The 20,066-nt window shown below is 53.9% G+C and overlaps 9 protein-coding genes across 9 annotated transcripts; 5 read left to right on the plus strand and 4 right to left on the minus strand.

The window, feature by feature from the left end:
* Nucleotides 1-292: 292 nt before the first annotated feature.
* Nucleotides 293-823, plus strand: N656DRAFT_719846 (uncharacterized protein; the record flags this gene model as incomplete). Its single annotated transcript, XM_064812400.1, has 1 exon — nucleotides 293-823. A coding segment is annotated over one exon (531 nt), but the record flags the coding sequence as incomplete, so codon positions are not given.
* Nucleotides 824-2,258: 1,435 nt separating this feature from the next.
* Nucleotides 2,259-3,155, minus strand: N656DRAFT_719865 (uncharacterized protein; the record flags this gene model as incomplete). Its single annotated transcript, XM_064812402.1, has 3 exons — nucleotides 2,259-2,764; nucleotides 2,821-2,992; nucleotides 3,051-3,155. 3 exons carry the CDS (start codon nucleotides 3,153-3,155, stop codon nucleotides 2,259-2,261), a joined length of 783 nt encoding a protein of 260 aa, XP_064665120.1.
* A 259-nt stretch (nucleotides 3,156-3,414) lies between these two features.
* On the plus strand, nucleotides 3,415-5,253 carry N656DRAFT_785190 (uncharacterized protein). The gene has a single exon (XM_064816326.1). It carries the CDS (start codon nucleotides 3,853-3,855, stop codon nucleotides 4,921-4,923), a length of 1,071 nt encoding a protein of 356 aa, XP_064665121.1. The 5' UTR covers nucleotides 3,415-3,852; the 3' UTR covers nucleotides 4,924-5,253.
* A 23-nt stretch (nucleotides 5,254-5,276) lies between these two features.
* N656DRAFT_507965 (Mo25-like protein) lies at nucleotides 5,277-7,324 on the minus strand. The gene is made up of 4 exons (XM_064809884.1): nucleotides 6,945-7,324; nucleotides 6,820-6,877; nucleotides 6,243-6,757; nucleotides 5,277-6,156 (listed from the first exon to the last, which is right to left on the minus strand). The coding sequence occupies exons 1-4, from the start codon at nucleotides 7,050-7,052 to the stop codon at nucleotides 5,692-5,694; spliced, it is 1,146 nt and encodes a 381-aa protein (XP_064665122.1). The 5' UTR covers nucleotides 7,053-7,324; the 3' UTR covers nucleotides 5,277-5,691.
* Nucleotides 7,325-8,265: 941 nt separating this feature from the next.
* Nucleotides 8,266-8,815, minus strand: N656DRAFT_772519 (ribosomal protein L24; the record flags this gene model as incomplete). The annotated part of the gene is made up of 3 exons (XM_064813937.1): nucleotides 8,266-8,550; nucleotides 8,624-8,736; nucleotides 8,797-8,815. 3 exons carry the CDS (start codon nucleotides 8,813-8,815, stop codon nucleotides 8,266-8,268), a joined length of 417 nt encoding a protein of 138 aa, XP_064665123.1.
* A 1,769-nt stretch (nucleotides 8,816-10,584) lies between these two features.
* Nucleotides 10,585-11,532, plus strand: N656DRAFT_719891 (uncharacterized protein; the record flags this gene model as incomplete). Its single annotated transcript, XM_064812403.1, has 1 exon — nucleotides 10,585-11,532. One exon carries the CDS (start codon nucleotides 10,585-10,587, stop codon nucleotides 11,530-11,532), a length of 948 nt encoding a protein of 315 aa, XP_064665124.1.
* Nucleotides 11,533-12,506: 974 nt separating this feature from the next.
* Nucleotides 12,507-14,778, plus strand: N656DRAFT_508146 (uncharacterized protein). The gene has a single exon (XM_064809886.1). The coding sequence runs from the start codon at nucleotides 12,847-12,849 to the stop codon at nucleotides 14,569-14,571; it is 1,725 nt and encodes a 574-aa protein (XP_064665125.1). The 5' UTR covers nucleotides 12,507-12,846; the 3' UTR covers nucleotides 14,572-14,778.
* A 653-nt stretch (nucleotides 14,779-15,431) lies between these two features.
* Nucleotides 15,432-19,199, plus strand: N656DRAFT_849361 (uncharacterized protein). Its single transcript, XM_064819340.1, has 4 exons — nucleotides 15,432-15,651; nucleotides 15,715-16,068; nucleotides 16,119-17,820; nucleotides 17,873-19,199. Exons 1-4 carry the CDS (start codon nucleotides 15,577-15,579, stop codon nucleotides 18,994-18,996), a joined length of 3,255 nt encoding a protein of 1,084 aa, XP_064665126.1. The 5' UTR covers nucleotides 15,432-15,576; the 3' UTR covers nucleotides 18,997-19,199.
* On the minus strand, nucleotides 18,929-19,629 carry N656DRAFT_508194 (uncharacterized protein). Its single transcript, XM_064809887.1, has 2 exons — nucleotides 19,405-19,629; nucleotides 18,929-19,317 (listed from the first exon to the last, which is right to left on the minus strand). The coding sequence occupies exons 1-2, from the start codon at nucleotides 19,465-19,467 to the stop codon at nucleotides 19,213-19,215; spliced, it is 168 nt and encodes a 55-aa protein (XP_064665127.1). The 5' UTR covers nucleotides 19,468-19,629; the 3' UTR covers nucleotides 18,929-19,212.
* Between the last annotated feature and the right edge of the window lie 437 nt (nucleotides 19,630-20,066).

Raw genomic sequence — 20,066 nt, forward strand, 5'->3', positions numbered from 1 at the left:
ACGCTGGGAAAAGGAAAATCTTCTACTTGTAGGCTCTGGGTCAGACTTGGCCTTCTGTCTACACCCAGACGCACAATCACATATCTCTTCCATACGCTCTGGCTGCCCGTTCTGCATTCAGATTCATCACATCTTCTCCAAAAGGGGATGGGAGCTACCGACCTTAGCAACGACGAGAATTTCTTGGAGCATTTATGCACGCTATACAACTCCTGCCACACCGTCACTGAGATGGGGCTTCGTTTTGGGGGATTCCTCAGCGGAAGGTGTTGGCATGAAAGATATTACGCAAATGGTTGCTCTCGAGCCCGACAGACTGAAGTCTCAAACAGAGTGCTTCATCGGAAAGCCCCCGCAAAGCTGCCGCTCTACACACACTTCGAGTCAACAAGTCGCTGATCTTCTGAGTTGGTGGTACAATCAATGCTTGAATTCACACCCTCGATGCAACCGGGTTTCTGACCCAGCCACCTATCCCCCAAGACTACTTCGGGTCGATGGCGAGATCTGCAAGCTGGTAGACACAGCGATGATGACTCGGGGTCCTTACACTGCCTTGAGCTATTGCTGGGGATCCGACCCCAATCATCTTCTTCTAACAGACACGAATATGTCGAGACTACTGGACGGGATCGACTGCGCCGACCTGCCGCAGACGTTTCAAGATGCCATGTTGATAACGAAAAGGCTTGGGATATGCTACATTTGGATCGACTCGCTTTGCATCGTTCAGAAAGGCGAATCCTCGGGCAGAGATTGGCTTAGACACCTCAAGATCATGGGATCCATCTATGAAAACTGCACACTCAACATCGCGGCGGCGCATTCCCCTGACGCCCATGGAGGTTGTTTCAGCTCCCGAGATGCCTTTGTTACCGCATCTCCGGTCATCGACTTGTGTATACAGGACAAAGTCAGGACATTTCAAATTGGAAGCAAGGCGATTCAAGTCATACCTGGCCATTTCCCGCTCAATAAGAGAGGGTGGGTGTTTCAGGAGCGAATGCTGGCACCACGGACAGTCCATTTCACCCATCACCAAATCTTCTGGGAGCGTTCTCATGTCCCAGCAGCAAGTGAAACCTTTCCTTGGGGAATCTCGCTCTCGCCAGAGGAGTATTGGAGGGACAAGGTCGCTGGTCGGCATGAAGACGAACTACCTGAGTACATACCTCCCTTTTCATTGCATTCTATTCCTGTTGATAGTCCTGCTCATATGCATAGTGAGTGGGCATTGGAAATACTTCGTGAGTGGGAAATCTTGCTAGAGAGCTACAGTTCAACCAGCCTGACACGTCCGGAGGACAAATTTCCTGCCATAGCAGGCATAGCGGCAAAAGTCTCGAAGGAGATTAAGCAAGCCTATCTGGCAGGGTTTTTCAGGTCGCAATTTCCACATGCACTCTGCTGGAAAGCCTTAGCCCCGGGACTCACACGTCGGTTCAGAAAACCCTATCGTGCGCCATCATGGAGCTGGGCTTCAACAGACGGCCCACTAGAATTGCCATTCAGAGTATTGCCACTGCTGAAACGGCAGGAACACGTGGATACCGAGGATGCCGAAGTTCTGGGGGTGTCTGTTACACCTGCCACAGGGGCAGATGCCTTCGGCCAGATCGAGTCCGCATCGATCAAGCTGAGAGGGCCGGCGATCAAAGCAACCGGGAACCCCGTGTTACTGGAATTGTCCACCCCGGTGTCTAAAGAGTCGGCCATTTCTAATACCAAGATTGAGGTATTTTGGGATGATGACGATGAGGCGCATGCATCGGCCGGTAGTTCTGTTCTTCTCTTCGTCATTTATCGATGGTTAGATCGTCAGGGGTTTATGTGTGCCTATGGGCTGGTACTCTGTCCCGCCCTTGAAAGCAACGTGCCGGTTGCTGCAGAGTGTTATCGGAGGCTAGGCCTATTTTCGGCGGTGTACTTCTGCGACCCCGACGATGCTGAAGAAGAACGCAGGTGGTTTGCTGGTCATCTTCATGAAATTACGATCATCTGAAGTTCCTGGGAATATCTGATGAAGAACAGTATGAGTTCGGGCAATTACAAAGGTACCTTATGAGTTGAAACGCCAGGGAATGCTTCCGAAATGTGTGCCACCCCTTCATGCGGGCTACTTCTCTAAGCTGTGAGGACCCTAATACCTTAGGTAACATCCGTTGCTCTTAGGGGCAGTCTCTTCGCCCGGTAGTGTCCCTCTCACTCGCCAGCCTTAAGCCCAATGTCCTACTTCCAAAGTCGCTAGGGTCGCATTCTCACACCACAATCTTTGCCTCCGATTTGGCCGGCCGCTGGCCAAAGATGGTGCTGCCGATGCGGACCTCGGAGCTGCCCATAACAATGGCACCCTCAAAATCCTCGCTCATGCCCATGCTCAGCTCCAGCTCCCTGTCCAGGCCCAGCGCTTTGGTCACCAGATCCCGCTGCTGCTTCAGCACCACAAAGTCCTCGTTCTCGTTTTCGGCTGTCGTAGCCACGCTCCGTGCGATGGCGCCAATGGTCATCAGACCCAGGAGGTGAAGATTGGGGCACTCTTCGACGATGAAACGGCAGAGGGACACAACCTCGGCTCCAGGAGCACACCCCGACTTGGACTCCTCACCCGAGGTATTCACTTGGACATGGACATTAATATTTGGTGTTTCGGGGTCGGCCTTGATCTTCTCGCCTCGGTGCTTGTCTAGCAGCTGCGCCTTCTTTTGCGTGTCAATGCTCGAGACACACCAGAGGTTGGGGATCTTGGCCAGGTTTTTGCAATGGTCTGGGATCACATCAGTATCTGGGTGCGGCCTGGGGACTAGGTAAGAGGAGACATACTTGACTGCAAACCACCGATGAAATGCCATTGAATCGTTTTGGGCAACAGGTTAGCCTTTTGACCGAGTTCCTGTGCGTAGTTCTCGCCGAAGTGCAGCTGCCTTATGGGCGGCTCGTGTAGAGCAAGGATATCATTGACCGGCTTCAATTTTGAGACGGCAACTAGCCGTACCTTATTTAGTTTGTTAAATTTCCAGCTTCTTTGACGGTGAGAAACGACAACAACTCACTGCACGCCCCTTTGCAACTGCGGCGATTCTCTCGGTGACTGCCTGTATTTGGGAAATAAGAGCGCTTGCTCTTGACGGATCAATCTTCATCTCTGTCTCGCTCATGGTGAACTAACTCCATGGGAGCATGTTGATTCAGATCGTGTTGCTTAGACTCTCAAAGAGTGTCGAATCGCCCTTGCCAACCCTAAATTCTCATTGCAGTCATCGGTGTCAGTTAAGTGGGCCAATCGCCAAGACACTCAGTTGGATATGCCCCACTACCTTATGTATTCGTAATACGATAGCAGAAGGTTGTAATTACATGTAATATCTCAACGACTCTCTATCGAAATTACCCCTCCATCATCAGTTCTCTTCTTGATCAAAATCCAACAAACAAGAGTCGGGCCTCCGGAGCCTGGGCAACTGACTACACCATAGGCTCGGTGCATTCACCGCATTTACTGCATGCTTGACCTCTGTCGCACAGAGTATGCGGTGTGCAACAACGTCCCCTGCACCTCTGGCCACTGACGGCAGCCATCACCTGCAAGGAAAAACCGAGCCTGGTCAACTAGACAAAGAGATTGGTTGTCGGCCGCATCGAGAAGCAATGCGAGATTGACCAATGCTGAGTGAGAGCAGATAAGCCGCCCACCTCACCTACTCCAGTCAGCCTCAAGTTGGTATGTTCCGTACCGAATACAAAGCAAAACTGGGAAGTCGCCGAGCCTCGGATCTCTTCTGAGCCTCGAAGTACTATATTCTACCACATTTCCCTCTCTGTCTTTTCACTGTCCCTCATTGCAATCCGCTTGCCATGCGGACCGCAATAGAAGAACGGCCTGGAGAGGCAATTGCGCGTGTCCCTCACTGGCAACTGCCGCCAGAGATCTGGTTGATCATCCTTGAATTCCTCCCTCCCTCGTTCTTCCAGCAAGACCTACGGCGCCTGACTCTCTGCAAACGATGGTACAGCCTGGCCTTTCCCATCTTTTACCGCAACATCGAGTGCACTCCCAGGGTCATCAGCCGCCTTGTCATGCGCAAGTCGGAATCCCTTGATAAGGCTCGGGCGTTACTCCGCAAGAGCCTACAATGCGTCAACATTGTCCTTGACGGTATTCCAGGATTGTGCGCCCATAACACAGCGCGCTACAGCGCATTCAACACATCTGCCAATCTCGGCCGCTTCTGTCTGATGTTGTTGGAATTCAAGGAGCTCAAGACCGTGCGCTTCACGGCGAGGTGGCAGAACAAGTACTGGAGAGGCGACCCCTACCAACAAGCCTATCTCAAGATAAGGAGCCTGAAGCCGTACATGACGGTATTGACGCAAATCACCTCGCTCGACCTCAACCTCTGCGGTACCGATGTAGTCGACGATGACTGGAAGAGAATCCACTTTTGTCCTCACATCCAGGCTCTGATCTCGAGAGTCCAAACCCTCCGCCTCACACTGCGGTGCATTTGCCAGACCGCTCTCTGGCCACTTGATGATCAGCCCGTCGCCGTTGGAAACCTCACAGTCAACCTCTATCTAGGCCGAGTATCTGACGTGAACCCCAAGCTCAACTCATCGAGGGTGTGCTACCCCGCCTCACCAGCCAAAGGGTGGGAATGTGAGAACCCGATAGACCAACTACGCCTACGCCTGAAACAATTAGTCAAAGAGATGCCGAGCCCTCAGCGCGCCGAGTTGGTGCATCTGGCACGCAGCGGCGAACTGCACACCTGGAACGCCTTAACCAAAGTCTGCACGAGAGACGACACGGTGAAGCCGAGACGCGTTCGGCTGTTTCGCGGCTGGGAGTCCCAACCCTGCTTTGACCCCAATTTGGATGATTCAGACATGCCCGATACCGATGACGGTGAGATGCTTGTCGATTGAAAGCAAAGCCTCAGGAAGAGGAAGTTGGACGGCAGCAGCTGTTGATGTACCCATCCGCCCAGAGCATTGTATGGCAGATCATTGTATGGAGTCCCCCGACACCCAGGAGAGAGTCAAGCGATGGCGTAACTGGAGTCGATTTCACTAAAGTAATTGTCACGTTCGGCTTTGTGGAGCAGGCGGACAGGAAACGGGCCGCTGTGACGAGTTTGATGAGAGTTATGTAGAGATACCCAGAAGGCAACTCATGAATGAGACCTGAATGACTTATGAATACTGCGTTTCTAGCCTAGATGAAGCAGCAAAACTCGAGACAAGGATGCATAGCGGACCCGCTCCATCGCGACGCTGTATGATTTCCACAGGCTGGCTGTTGCATTCACGTGTGCGATAAATTCATCGCGACCATAGAGGGAGTATTTACGAAATCTTATGTGCTCTGGTCTAAGAAGTTCCACTCTCCCCCTGTCCATCTTAAGGGACAAAACTGGAAAAGGCGGAGGGGCTTCCCCTCGGCCACCCGAGTATAACCTCCAAGCTACAGCCGTCCCATTAGAACCGTCGTAGCACCGTATGTATAACAACCCTAGTCCCCCACAGGATATGCTCATGGCCCATACACGAAAATGCTTTGCTTTCCCGCTCAAACCCAGAAAAGAGAACGAAAACAATGATCAGTTACGCCCCCAACGCCGGCTACTTCCCCCTCCCCGTCTCCTCCTGAATGACAGTCAACCCCCCACGACGCGCGGGACTGCTCACAGGGGCCTACCGCTGCGGCGGCACGGGCGCGGGGGGCATGTTGCGGATCTGCTTGATGAGGAACTCGCGCTCGTCGATGAACTGCTCATCGTCGGTGCGGTCCTCGAGAAAGTGCGAGAGGAAGTGCAGCAGCTTCTCCCTGTTCATGAGCAAGATCTTTTGCACGGGCACCGACTTGTGCGGGTTGGCCACAAAGACCTTGAAGACGTGGAACCCTTCGTACTGGACCATCTTGCGGTCGTCGCGCAGCAGGTTCATGCATATCTTGAGGTGCTCCCCCCTGTCCACGTAGGCCGTCATGACGTTGTAGTTGGACCGGTCCAGCAAAATCTCGCCCAGCAGCTTGATCGACTGCCGCTTGGTCACGTAGCTGTTGGACTGCACTAGTGTCCGGTTGTACTTGTCGAAGAAGCGCTCAAAGTTAACCGAGAGGTACCGCGGGACCAGCTCTTTGTGTTTGGTGAGCAGTTCCTGGGCGGGCCTGTTAGTTTAAACAACCGGAAAACCAAGAGAGAAGAATCAACCCAACAACAACAAATTCAACTCCCGTTACTTACCCTAAAAGTTGTAAACGCATCCGCCGCCACCTCAAACGAGCCTCTATCAATCCAATCAAAAAAGCTCCAAAAGACCCCCTTCCCACTCTGTGGACGGTCCTGGTCGATAGCCGCCACGCCGCCCGCGCTCGACCCGGGCTCATCACCATCATCGTAGAGTATCACCTTGGCGGCCGACTCGTTCTTCAGCACCTCGCGCAGCACGGTGCCCGCGGGCGTCGCGCTTTCCTTGTGGTCGTACCCCCTGCACAGCTCCACCAGCACCTGGGGCCGCCTCTCAACGACGTAGGCGAGGGCCAACGGCTCGGGCCGCTGCGGCCCGGCCTCGGGACGGAAGCGGAAGACGTACGAGAAGATGACCTGGCTGTCCTTGCGCGACTCGAAGGGCAAGCGGTGGAGGTTGGCTGCGAGGAGGTAGAGGAGGTCTTCTTCGATCAGGCCCATGACCAATTGGTAGATCTGGTCCCGGTTGGCTTCCGGTTCTGCGGGTTGGTGAAGAGTAAATAGGACGGGGTCAGCAGAGGCGGTTTAGGGAGGTTGAACTTGTTTATCTTTGTGAATCGGAATCGGAACGTACCATGTGAACTTTGAAGAACCTGCTTCATCTGTGAGAGCACCTTTGCGAGCTCCTCGGCCTAGGTAGGTGCAGGGTCAGCGGGGAATGACATGAAGGCCCATTGGGATTCGATTCGAGTTGTTTACCTTTGCGGCGCCCGCTGGTCCCTCAAGTTTTGTGACATGGTCTTTTGCCTGTTTGGCAAGATCGGTCGCATTCGTCCTTGTGCGGGCTCGGCCAAACAAGAAGGACATCTTGCCCAGCGTTGGCTGCGCGAGCGGGCGGCGTCGAGCGGGTGATCGTCTCGAGCTAAGAGGGAGCGGATCGAAACTTAAAGAGCGAAGGGATCGGTACCAGCCGCCCTTGGCGAAGAGTTAATTCGCACGACGACGAGTTTGAAAGGATGCAAGTCCAACAGCCGCAGACAAGCTCGTCGGACACTAGAAAAGTGCATGCATGCCGTTACCACCGAACCAGTTCTAATCTCACGACTGTTAACGCTAGGCGCAAGAAGTGAAGTGGGGGATTATGCCATCACCGAACAAGGTTGTTGTGGTGGAAAGTGCCCTGGCAACCAGCTACACTTCAACTCTTGACCAAGGCCAAAACAGCAATCCTGGGGTCTAGGCAAATTCATACCTAGCTACCTATGAAGAGCAACGTCCACTGAAGGCATTGCAACTATCCTTATACTGCTTTGGATTCATAATACCTACCGCAAAAGCCGAATAGGGCATCCCTGACTAACCAATCCTCATCTGCAGCCGGTTACGGATACGCTCGACATGTGCCTCACCATCAAACTCCCATTCTCATAGAAAAACAAATCTCCATGGAAGTCTGCAGGCGAGAGCAAGGGGGAACTGGTGATTTCCCCCATGCCGGTTTGCTCTTCGCCAGTCGTATACCTCGAGAACCATGGGTCTAAGTGGTTAACGCGGAGATAACCTGGCGGATGCGTCCTTACCTTTACACTTGTCGAGGCCCAAGGGATAGACATGAAGCCCCAGCTCCCACGTCACATATCTCGCGACGTGCTTACGCTCTGTCATGGTTAGTGCATCGCGACTGTCACACAAAGTCAACGGCAGTCCAAAAACATGGCCTCTGAGCAGCAACTGCTCGTTGAGGCATAGGCTTCGGGAGCACCTCCCATGGAGCATTTCACAGCAAGCGCAGAGCGACTGGCATTGTGAAACGGCCATTGAGAACAAAGTCTCGATTTCGTTGACTGCATCTAGATCCCCGAGTCCGTCCCGCCCGCACCGCCGGATGGCAGAAAAACCATCAAGATATATGCAACCGTAAAATACCGAAGCCGCAAAAGACGCCAGCGCCGAACCGGGGTGAGCGCTCAACGAGGAGCAATGGTGGGGTATTTTATCGCCGTCATAGTTCGAATCGAGTCCCCTTTTTCGTTTTGTCGTCAAGGTTTTACTTTTATTCCCTCCACCTGACCTCAGCACCTCAAGCCTTGGACTTGCCCTTGGCCTTGACAGCCTGCTCACGACCGGCCCGGATGCGAGCGAGGATGTTCTCACGGTCCTTGTCGAGCTTGAGCTTGGTGATGACGACGTTGCTGGGGTGGATGCCGAGGGGCACGCTGGCGCCCGTGGCCTTCTCCCGGGTGACGCGCTCGACGTGGATGACGTATTTGAGGCGGTACACCGACGTGACCTTGCCCTCCTTGTCCTTGTTCATGCCACGGACGATCTGGACCTCGTCGTCCTTGCGGATAGGAATGCTCCGGACCTGTCAAAGTAACCGCATGTCAGCTCGAACTTGAAGCGAAATGAAGTGACATAAGGTCTACACCTCAACATACATTGTACTTCTCACGGAGCTCCTTGCTGAGCGGAGCGCTCATGATATCGCGGCGAACGCTCGAAGGCGCGCTGAAGTGGGCCTTGCGAGACTTGCGCCTCGACGACGAAACGGCTATGGAAACGCGATCGTTAGATCAGAATATCATAAAGAGTAATTCTGGAAGATACTCACTGGAGCGGACCTTGGCCATTGTGATTGATGGAATTGACGGAGGACAAGGTGTCAAGTGGTTGATCGCCGTGATCTTGAGGAAGCGAAGAATAAACGCAAATTTGTGGGTTTTGGAAACTGGTGCAGCCCTGGCAGAATCCGCCTCACCACCTGCCTAACTGGAATGGCGCTAGTGGAGTCAGGTGGACCAATTGAACGAGGGCACCTCGTTCATTCCAAGAAGAGTCCCATCTTACTCAGCGCCGAACCTTCCACAGTCTTGCCGTGAACGACAGATTTTCGTAATTATATCTCCTGCAAATGTATCATCCCTTCCAGTTCCCAGATTGACATTTTGCAGATACTTGGATAAGATACGGCAAGCGATTGTTTTATGTGGGCATAGAGTATTGTACGTAGACTACCTAGCCGAGCTATGTAGCCTGCTGTATTTCCTCGATCTTTTGCTTGTGGGACGCTTGGTCTAGGGGCAGATTGCAAGTATCTGATATACCACCACATGCCTGGTCGAGACTCTTTGCTGTGCCGGTAATATAAAAGTACTTGCTTCGATTAAGGAGGGAATCAGGGTAAGTTATTCAGGTTGTTTGATTAGAATTCAGTCGGGTATTTGCCAGCAAACCCATGCCAGTTGGAGGCGAATACTGTGTTTCACTTGCTCTCTGTGCTTGTGCTCAGACTCAAAGGCAATCCAGGAGGTTTGTAGAGGGAATAATATTCATACAGACATATGTCGTGCTATATACCTTACCTAACCTAGGATACATTCTTGGGCACCCGATAGATGATGATATCCTGACCTCCTTAGGCCAGTCTCTGAGATGAATGCCAACACTCAGCGAAACATAGGATGGAACAACGAACGGCACGTGAGAGTTCTTGCTGTAGGACAATGATGAATGAAGAGTGGGGATGATTTATCTGCAGAATCATTTGGAGCCGGCGAATGACATTGGCGGACAGGAAGATGGTGAGGCTGCCGGTCACTCCGAGAAGCTCAGATCATCACGGAGGCAGCTGTGCGCCGGACAACCAATGGGCAACAACCGGTTTGGGCTAACCACATACGGAGACCTTGGCACATCCCGCCGCGCTCAAACTGCTAGGAAACCAGGATCGCCAATCAGAAAAAGAGCTGTGGGCCAAGGCCCCACTCAGAACCCGAACCAATGAGGTGTTACAGCGCGCTTTCCCTGCGATTCATCCGCAGCTCCAACTCCCCGATACCTTTTTGTCTGCCTCGCAGCTCTCTCGCATGGCCCTGCTGCACGGCAGTCTCCTCATGCGTCTTGTCTCGTCGGCCACTTCCCTCTCTGCCTTTCCCTTCCCTCTCTTCTTTTCCCTCACTCCTCCCACTTCCCCCATACAATCTCTAAACACACACACCATCTCCAATTCTCCCCAACTTCGTTTCCACCATCCTGACCATCGTTCGGGCCACCTGCCTAGACCTCATCGCCTTCGCCTTCAACCATCACGTCGTCGTCGTCACGTACTACACCAGTGTTGGCGACCCTCCTCCCACTGGCACGCACCTCCATTAAGGATACCATCTCGTCCCTCTCAATTCCATCGGATCGAACTCGCCGGCCTCCTCTTTGGCCAATTCCTTTCCTTCCTCCGGCCACACGTTGCTTACTTGAACTTTCCCATCCCTCCCACGTCACGCGGCTCTCGTCGCGAAATAGTTGCACCCATTGACACGCGTTGAGCTGACTAGTGTCGCTTCATACGCATCTAACCCAACACTTTCACTCATCTAGGTGCTCCCACAGATTGCTCTTCACCATGCCGTCGTTTGATCGCATTTACGCGTCATCGCCAGTTCTCGCCATGCCGCCGCAGGTTGCTCATCAGGTTCCGCTCGGCAAATCCTTCCAGCAGCACCAAGCCATGTCTCTCAGCCAGCCAGTCTCATGGCCAGCGCACCTCGTTCGAAGCTCCTCTGTTGCCGGGCGCAAGCGGTCCAGGGATGAGGCATCAGTCAACCTTGACCCTCCCGAAAAGCTGGTTGAGGCCCCTGTCATCAAAGAACCTGAGGATGAATGGATCTACGGCCCCGGCATGACGCTCATCAAGAAAAGCACCGGATACATCGCAGATGCCAGTAGCCAGTCGGGCACATGGGTCGAAGAACGTGCAGCCAAGGAAGAAGCGCGCAAAGCTGAAGCCGCTCTTCTAGCCCAACAGCAATTGGCCCAGTCTCGGCCGTCCTTGAGAAGCCACAAATCTCAGCGACTAGACATGACGACAGCCGCAAACACTGATGGCAGATCCCCGAGCCGCCGCTCCAGCCCCACCCGTGAGGCGACCAACCCATTGTCGGCCTCTTCAGATTCCATTGCGCAACCAATTGTGGACGAGTTCACCCTCCATCTCGGCGTTGGCTGGAGCCGAATCAGCGAACACATCGAAGCCGCCGCCCGCGGCTGGGCCCGCTATATCGAGAATCACTACCCTGTTACCAACGTCAAGATCTTGTTGGAAAGCCGTGGCCTCCAATCATATCTAGTCGAAGCGAATGAAGGATACTTCCTCTTTGCCGAAAATCTACGACAAGGCCGGCTTTTGAGTCGAACTCCCGAAAGAGCCCTCAGCAACCTGAAATCCTCTCCACCTGTCTTTGACGGTCTCGATACCATGGATGCCTCCGAGTCGCCCAAGCCTCTGGACTCGACACCCGGAGTTTTTGCGCACACCAATCCCCTCGCCTCAGTCGAAATGGACATGAGCTGAGCGGCTTTGCGATTTGATTTTGGCGTTAATGGCGGGTGTTTGCCTTGCGGTGATTTGCTGAGTCGCCAGTGGCCGGTATGGCGTTGAACTGGCAGCGTCAACACACCTCGACTTATCTGGTATGCAAGGATTTCAGGAACATGGGAGATTTTCACGGATCAAAAAGGTAATCTGGCTTTTCTAGGAGAATATTGGAATGGGCGAAGGGTTGCGTGTTGATACTGTACTATTAGAAGCAATTTGGACTTGATCAATACACGAATGATCAAAAAGGTCTCACTGCTTCAAGAGGATGACAAGCCAGCTTTGTCCTGTTACGCATGTAAACTGTAAAGTCAGTTGCTACTCATGTGGTTCTGGGACCCGCTCCCGTCCGAACCAACCCGAACTGATGCACAAGAGTCGGCTTCATTCCAGTCACTGCAAGCAGAAGATAAGTATAGCAATGGATCAAAGTCGGATCATCCGCTTTCGCCGGAAACAGACCAGGCGCTGAGCGGGAACCCAATCGCAATCCAAACGAGTCGATAACAGTGACACAGACCGCAAAGATGGGACCGCACCGTGTAGGCGGGGCGCATGAGACGCGATACCAGGAAGCTTGCCTCGCGACTTGGTAACGTGGACGCGGCATGCAGTGATGCTTCTGGCATTCTCTGCCTTGTATTCCTGCCAACCGACCCTGTTAGTTGATTCACTGTTCTCCTCATTCTCCTCGAAAAAACTTCATCCATAACTACTTCCGCCTGTTTCACGTCCTTTCCCTGTCTACATTTTATTGCTGTCACCTATGGTTGTTCATTAGGCTCAATCGTCTGCAACACAAGCCGGACCTCAGACACCAATCGTTGCTGGCAGCAAGCTACAAGACTGGTAGCCCTTACCTGCCGAGTTTGGTTGCGGAGTGGCAAAAGCAGCGGGACAGCTGACAGACAGCTCCCCGTTTGCCGTTCGCAGCCGGGACACAGCCTCGCCCGAGTCACAAGCTTGAGATTTTCTTTTCGTCGACTGAAAGTTCACTCTACTGCACAAAACCTTTGCTTCGATCACTCAAACTTCCGTCAGGCGAGCCTCTGTTATCGCAACCGAGCAATTGTTTGGACCGCATTCGGGGGGCATCTTGTGATGCAGTGACCCCTCCTCGTACGACATCAGCTCTGCCGGTCAGTTGCCAGCTGTCAAACCTGCCCCTTCGGGTTCGTTGTGCCTTGGAGGGAGCCAGTTCCAGTCGTGCCAGAACAAATTCGAAGGCGAAACGATCGGACGAGACGAAAGGGTTCTTCCCAGGGCGTGGCAGCCGAGCCTCCAGCATTCATGGTGTCGCATCACGGCGACGGGTCAACGTCGCTGGCGCTACGGGGGCCTTCGTCTGTCGTCGGCATCGTTGGTGGCAGCGGCAGCGGCCAGAGGGAAGGCCTGCACGTCTCCTCTCGCTCCCGCCGCTACAACCGTTCACATGCCGGCGGCAGCGCTTTCGTACCCCAGAATGAGTTCCCTGTGTTCAGCCACAGCGGCGATGTCGAGATTATTGTGCGCGTCCCATCTGGGCATGAAAATCGCTATCTCCTGCACCGGCACAACCTCACTCGCTGTTCCGGTTTCTTCGAGGCCAGCACCAGCAATGAATGGTCGCGCGCGCAAGCAGTACCGGAATTGCCGGCACCTGGAACGGCCGGCGCGATAGAGGCGGCGAAGAGCCCAACCGGTGGAGAGCTGGCACGGATAGACGACCGCACGGGGAGCAGCGACGGGGGGAGCAAGCATTCGGCCACGGCATTGGCGAACATCAAGAAACGATGGAGATACGAGCTCGACTGGGGAGCGGGGGACAATGACATACCGATGCTGGTGCAGAAAGAGGAGACCAGCAGTCCGCCGCCGTCAGGGCGTTCAGTCTTTGGCGGCCCTGCACCCAGCTCTTCTTCAAGCCGGCACCATCATCACAAATCGGGTTCCCACTCATTTTTCCGCTCAGTAGCCAATCTGAGTCTCTCTGCGACACATCCGCCGCCCTTACCTCCACCAACTCAAGCAGAGCAGGATTTATTACGAGATTACGACAACCTCTTCCGTATCATGTACAACTACCCACCTTATCTCGACGGCGTCAATATTGCCGATGCCTACGTGCAGTGCAAGTCGCTTCTCGCATTGGCAGACCAGTACGACGCCCTTGCCGTGGTCGGTCCGCGTGTCGACCATCATCTCCTCCAATTCCAGTCCCGCCTCTGGAAGCAGATCGCCAAGTACCCCATAAGCTACCTTCGGCTCGGCTACCTCGCCCGGTCCAAAGTCATCTTCCAAGAAGCGCTAATCCACGTCGTCGGTCAATGGCCGGCAGGCGAACGGTCGATCCGCGCCGCTCTGCCCGAAACGGTACTCGACATCATCGAGGACAAGGTTGACGAGCTGGAAGAAACCGTCAGCCGTATCGAGGCGCGCCTCTTCCGCCTCACTTTAACAAACCGCTCAGGCGAGCGCGTCGGCCCCGCGACAAACTACCTCGACTGGCTCGCGGTCAGCCTCTTCCGCCAGTGGCTCGCCGAGAACACCACCCCGCCAATACCGGCCGTGCCGGAGCGCAGGGCGCACCGCGATGCCGCCGGGTCGCGTGGCCGCAGGGGCAGCACTAGCAGCGGCAGCGGCGCTAGCGCAGCAGGAGGTGGTGGTGCGAACGGCCGCTCGGCGGGCGGCGGCAACGGCGCTTCGAATGCCATGGCCGCTCCCGTCCCGCCGCTGGCCTCGCTGGGGAGGACGTACCGCTTGCTCGGGGCCGCGCCGGGGTCGGACAGCAAGGGATACCTCGGTCATGACGAGTGCAAGCGCTTCCTGAAGCTCACGCCCGACCTGTACAGCCGGGACAATCTTCGGCGGTTTGAGAAGCGGATCGACGAGCTCAAGGCCATGGCGCGCGAGGTGGTCCGCCCCTTGATGGGCAGCAGGCTCGAGCTGGACGTGAGCCATGGCGCCGGGTCCATTGGGTATTTGACCTGTACCACGGTGGGGGATAGGGACTTGCCGTGGGCGGTTTATGATTGAAACTTGGTTGGTGGCATCGGAGAGGAGAGGAGGAAGGTAATGCTTGGTTTTCTTAAAGGCCAAGCACTGTGGCGTTGTTTATACCTGGTGGTCTGTCATTTGGGAGACTGGGCTGAGGAGGATGGTGGGACCTGGTGTTCTGTCATATCCTCTCCTGGGCGAATGTCGGTTGGCGGCTGGTGGTTCGATGATTCACTACGATATATACGATGACTTGATGTAACGAACGGATGGAGCGCTGTGTTTTACTCGAGGATACCCTGTTGAATAGGTTGCAATCGATGTGGCCTTTATGTTTATGAGGAGAAGCTCAAAGGTTGTGTTCAGAGTGCACTCTTTTGTTTCAAGGAGCACGCGAGCAACCGCCTATTCCTCATGAGAATTGTGGAACGAAATATCAAGTTTATTTATCACCTAGATTTCATTGAGAAGGTTGAGGAAACTAATGTTACTCAATATGTTATTGCGAGCTGTCACTGGTACTAGAACACTTGAGAAAGGACAAGCGCAATCCGCATAGCCTGAGAGCAGGATAAGAGGAGAGAGCTCGAACAATGAGATGCACTCAATTGCATTCTCGAAGCGCTAACAAATTACCCCTGGAATCGGGGTGGGTCCGGGGAGCGTCGAGGTACCGTAACGATGGATTGTATTGAAATTTCACTTCTGTAACGTAACGCACGTTAAGCCCCGAACAAGCGTCTGTGCGCAAAGGCGGTGAAGCGGCCTCTTCTGTTAGGCGGTAACAATGATTACACCGGCAAAACCCCGCAACCCCTCTCCCTCACCCCTCCATCCCGAGACCGATCTGCGACTTGCGTTGAGTCACGCACAGCCAAATTTTGTTCACTGAAGGCTGGGTTTGGGTGGAGTGAGAAGGTCAGGCCCAACCACGCCAAGTACAGACCAACGACTCGTTTCTGGGCTGATTGCAAACTCCATAACAACACCAACTTGTTTTTTTGTTGAACCGCCGCAGCCACTGTTCATCGCCGAATTGGCACCATGTCTATCGATTTTCCCAAGGAGGAGGAGGCTATCATCGCCAGATGGCGCGAGATCAACGCCTTTGAGCGGCAGGTACGTGACGACCGCCACATTTATTCCAGACCTTATGCGACTGGTTATTGACTTTGCTACCAGGTCGAATTATCGAAAGGGAGACCGAACTACACCTTCTACGATGGCCCTCCGTTCGCGACCGGCCTCCCTCACTACGGCCATCTCCTCGCCTCAACCATCAAAGACATCATCCCGAGATACTGGTCCATGAAGGGCTACCACGTCGAGCGTCGCTTTGGCTGGGATACCCACGGACTGCCAATTGAACATGAAATCGACAAGAAGCTGGGCATTTCTGGCAAAGCTGCTGTCATGCAGCTAGGCTTGGAAAAGTACAATGCCGAGTGCCGATCCATTGTGATGCGGTACCGCGATGAGTGGAGGAGCACCATTGAGCGCCTGGGGCGTTGGATTGACTTTGACAACGACTACAAGGTGTGTTCTTTGAGGAGGTCATCAAACTCGGGCTCAAGCTGATGGCATAGACCATGGACCCCACCTTCATGGAATCGGAGTGGTGGGTGTTCAAGCAGCTCTTTGACAAGGGCCAAGTATATCAGGGGTACCGGGTGATGCCGTACTCTACCGCCCTCACCACAGCATTGAGTAACTTCGAGGCCAACCAGAATTACCAAGACGTGACAGACCCTGCCGTCGTCGTTTCCTTTCCCCTACTCGACGACCCCAAGACCAGCTTCCTGGCCTGGACAACAACACCATGGACCTTGCCCTCCCATACTGGACTATCGGCGCACCCGGATTTCGACTACGTCAAGATCCACGACGAGAAGTCGGGACAAAACTACATCCTCTTGGAGAAGCTCCTTGGGACCTTGTACAAAGACCCCAAGAAAGCCAAGTTTCAGGTGTTGGGGAAGCTCAAGGGCAAGGAAATGCTCGGCTGGCGGTATGAGCCACCGTTCAACTACTTCTACGAGGAATACAGGGATATTGCATTTCGGTTGCTCAACGCAACGTACGTCACCGATGACAGCGGTACGGGCATTGTACACCAAGCCCCGGCGTTTGGTGAGGAGGACTACAACGTCGCTGTTGAGTACGGTATCGTAACCGAGCAGCGCCCGCCGCCCGACCCCGTGGATGAATCTGGTTGTTTTACCAGCAAGGTGTCTGATTTTGCTGGTATGCACGTCAAGGAGGCCGACAAGCACATCATCAGACATCTGAGGGATGCTGGGAGACTGGTCGTTGAGTCCCAGCTCAAGCACTCATATCCCATGTGCTATCGCTCGGACACGCCCCTAATCTACAAAGCGGTGCCCTCTTGGTTCGTGCGCATTCCCGAAGTCATCCCCCAGATGCTTGAAAATATCGAGGGGTCACATTGGGTTCCTTCGTTCGTCAAGGAGAAGCGCTTTGCTAGCTGGATCGCCAATGCTCGCGACTGGAACGTTTCGCGGAACAGGTATTGGGGTACACCGATCCCGCTATGGGTGAGTGAGGACATGGAAGAGCGCATCTGTGTTGGAAGCATCGCCGAGCTCAAGGAACTTAGCGGTTACGAAGGCGAGATTACCGACCTTCATCGTGACAAGATCGACCACATTACGATTCCTAGCAGGAAGGGCAAAGGCTCCCTGAGGCGGGTAGAGGAGGTCTTTGACTGTTGGTTCGAGTCTGGGAGCATGCCATACGCCAGCAAACACTACCCCTTCGAGAATCGTGACGAATTTGAGAAGTCGTTCCCCGGTGACTTCATCGCCGAAGGTTTGGACCAAACAAGAGGCTGGTTCTACACCCTCCTAGTCCTCGGTACACATCTCTTTGGCGTCTCGCCCTTCAAGAACTGTGTCGTCAACGGCATTGTGCTGGCTGAGGATGGCAAGAAGATGTCGAAGCGACTCAAGAACTACCCCGACCCCAGTATTGTCATGGCCAAGTACGGCTCGGACGCTCTTCGCCTGTACCTCATCAACTCTCCTGTCGTCAGGGCCGAGCCGCTTCGGTTCAAGGAATCGGGAGTCAAGGAAGTTGTAGCCAAGGTTCTTCTCCCTCTCTGGAACAGTTACAAGTTCTTTGAAGGACAAGTCGCTCTGCTCAAGAAGGTGGAGAACGTCGATTACAAGTTTGACCCGCATATGGAGTCCTCGAATACGAACGTAATGGACAAGTGGATTCTGGCCAGCTGCCAGAGTCTTCTCAAGTTTGTCAATGAGGAGATGGAAGGTTGGTTGCCGATGTCCTCATACGTGTCCGCAAGTGCTAACCGCAATTGCAGGTTACCGGCTGTATACGGTCGTGCCCAGACTCCTCGAACTGATCGACAACACAACGAACTGGTACATTCGTTTCAATCGAAAGCGCCTCAAGGGCGAGAATGGCTTGGATGACACCCTGCACGCCCTCAACACGCTATTCGAGGTTCTGTTTACGTTGTGCCGCGGTCTTGCACCCTTTACGCCCTTCCTCACGGACAACATCTACCTTAGGCTGCTCCCACACATCCCTAAAGAGCTCCTAGGCGAAGATTCTCGTAGCGTCCACTTCCTGCCCTACCCCCAAGTTCGGCAGGAGCTCTTCAACGTCGACATTGAGCGGCGCGTGCAGCGGATGCAGAAGGTAATTGAGCTGGCCAGGTACTCTCGTGAAAGACGTGGGGTCGGCTTGAAGCAGCCGCTAAGGACACTCGTCGTCATCCACCATGATCCTCAGTATCTCGAGGATATCCGATCACTACAGGGCTACATCACCGAGGAGCTCAACGTTCGCGACCTGGTGCTTACGTCTGATGAGGCGAGGTTCGGAGTTGAGTACAGTGTTACGGCCGACTGGCCTGTGCTTGGCAAGAAGTTGAAGAAGGATATGGCTAGGGTCAAGAAGGCTTTGCCGAATGTCACCAGCGAAGAGGCGCATAGCTACGCTCTTAACGGCAGGCTTGTGGTCGACGGCATCACGCTTGAGGAAGGGGATTTGGTAGTCAAGCGCGGCCTGAGGGAGAACAATGAGTCTCGGAACCTTGAGACGAACACGGACAATGATGTCCTTACCATCCTCGATGTGGAGATCTACCCAGGGCTCGCCGAGGAGGGCCTTGCGCGCGAGATCATCAATCGCGTGCAACGACTCCGGAAGAAGGCCGGCCTGCAGCCGACAGACGACGTCAAGATGGAGTACAAGGTTATGTCCGATCCCGAGGAAACTGGCATCGAGGGCGTGTTTGAGTCTCACGCAGAGACCATTTCCAGGGCACTGCGGAGACCGCTGGATAAGCACGAGGTGACGCATCTGGATGGCCAAGTTGGCCAGGCTCCGGCGCCGAATGGGAAGGAGGAGGGAATCATTGCCGAGGAGGAGCAGGAAGTGCACAAGGCTACCTTCCTGCTGCGGCTTCTCAAACTTTAGGAAGGGCTGGTAGTGTTGGTACGTAGATAGATAGATCTACTCTGGTGCAGCAAAAGTTTGAGCGTCCATGTACAGTTGAGAGCGACCGAGAGAATAGAGATAAGAGCCCTGGGGTGTGTCCCTCTCCCTCTCTTCACCTGGAACCTTTCCCTGCTGCCTGCTATGGTCGTGTAAGAAGGTGCCGGTGTTTCACGTATATACACTGAGTGACAGAAGCTAGCCTACCAGATAGCAATTTTTGAGCTTCAAAAACTCTTGGGCGCACTTGTCTTTGTGCACAGAATTGTAATCGGCAACGATGCACTTGCCGTAGACGGCAGCCTAGGCAGCATGATGTCAGCATCATGTGAAGACTTGATGCTCATGAATGAGTAGAATTGAAAAATTGAGGAGAGTCGCTGGACCTACCTCAGCAGAACATTTTGATACGGCTTGGGCGAAACGCTGGATCGGTCGAGGCTTTGGCTGCATCTTGTTTCGTTGACAACCAAAGCCGCCCCCCGTTGGTCTCAGAACTCTGGTTGATGACGAGCATACGAAGTGATCCCAAAGTCCTTGCTTATGAACTTAGACAATATACCGCTAATACTCAGCCGATTTGGAAATACGACGCTACTCAATTCAAGCCCGGCTTGCCCTTACTATTGGCCACATCGTGACGCTGCATCTCGCTTATAGTCAGCTAGGACCCTAAACCCTAACCCCAATTCTTTGACTTTTCCCAGGCCCCCGTGTCTAGCCACCATTCAACCTCAATTTGACTGCGTTATTAAAGCTGTATTCGCCTGTTAAATGCGTCAAAATGCTCTAGGCAATTTAGGCGAGATTGATGTCGTCTGTAAGCAAAGTTGGCTGACTGAACATGCCTGTGGCCTGTACTGACGTAAGCGACGTACACGGTCACGATGTGGCCAATAGTAAGGCGGGCCGGGCTTGGATGGAGTAGCGTCGTATTTCCAAATCGGCTGAGTATTAGCGGTAATTCATTACTACGAAGTTAGTGGATAACGTTATAGGCCCATTGTGCTGGCATGCTTGGTGCATTATGCGGGGCGGGCCGCTCTTGCCAA

Source organism: Canariomyces notabilis (assembly GCF_033297395.1).
Source record: "Canariomyces notabilis strain CBS 508.74 unplaced genomic scaffold N656scaffold_41, whole genome shotgun sequence".
Lineage (NCBI taxonomy): Eukaryota > Fungi > Ascomycota > Sordariomycetes > Sordariales > Chaetomiaceae > Canariomyces > Canariomyces notabilis.

Bases quoted from the DNA above. Each gene is read 5' to 3' on its own strand.
- N656DRAFT_849361 (XM_064819340.1), top strand. From the start codon at position 15,577: ATGTCTATCGATTTTCCCAAGGAGGAGGAGGCTATCATCGCCAGATGG. The intron at 16,069-16,118 runs GTGTGTTCTTTG...CTGATGGCATAG, and splicing joins ACTTTGACAACGACTACAAG to ACCATGGACCCCACCTTCAT. The intron at 17,821-17,872 runs GTTGGTTGCCGA...CCGCAATTGCAG, and splicing joins TGTCAATGAGGAGATGGAAG to GTTACCGGCTGTATACGGTC.
- N656DRAFT_507965 (XM_064809884.1), bottom strand. From the start codon at position 7,052: ATGTCCTTCTTGTTTGGCCGAGCCCGCACAAGGACGAATGCGACCGAT. The intron at 6,878-6,944 runs GTAAACAACTCG...GCACCTACCTAG, and splicing joins GACCAGCGGGCGCCGCAAAG to GCCGAGGAGCTCGCAAAGGT. The intron at 6,157-6,242 runs GTAAGTAACGGG...AGGCCCGCCCAG, and splicing joins ATGCGTTTACAACTTTTAGG to GAACTGCTCACCAAACACAA.
- N656DRAFT_508146 (XM_064809886.1), top strand. From the start codon at position 12,847: ATGGTGTCGCATCACGGCGACGGGTCAACGTCGCTGGCGCTACGGGGG.
- N656DRAFT_785190 (XM_064816326.1), top strand. From the start codon at position 3,853: ATGCGGACCGCAATAGAAGAACGGCCTGGAGAGGCAATTGCGCGTGTC.
- N656DRAFT_508194 (XM_064809887.1), bottom strand. From the start codon at position 19,467: ATGCAGCCAAAGCCTCGACCGATCCAGCGTTTCGCCCAAGCCGTATCA. The intron at 19,318-19,404 runs GTAGGTCCAGCG...CATGCTGCCTAG, and splicing joins TATCAAAATGTTCTGCTGAG to GCTGCCGTCTACGGCAAGTG.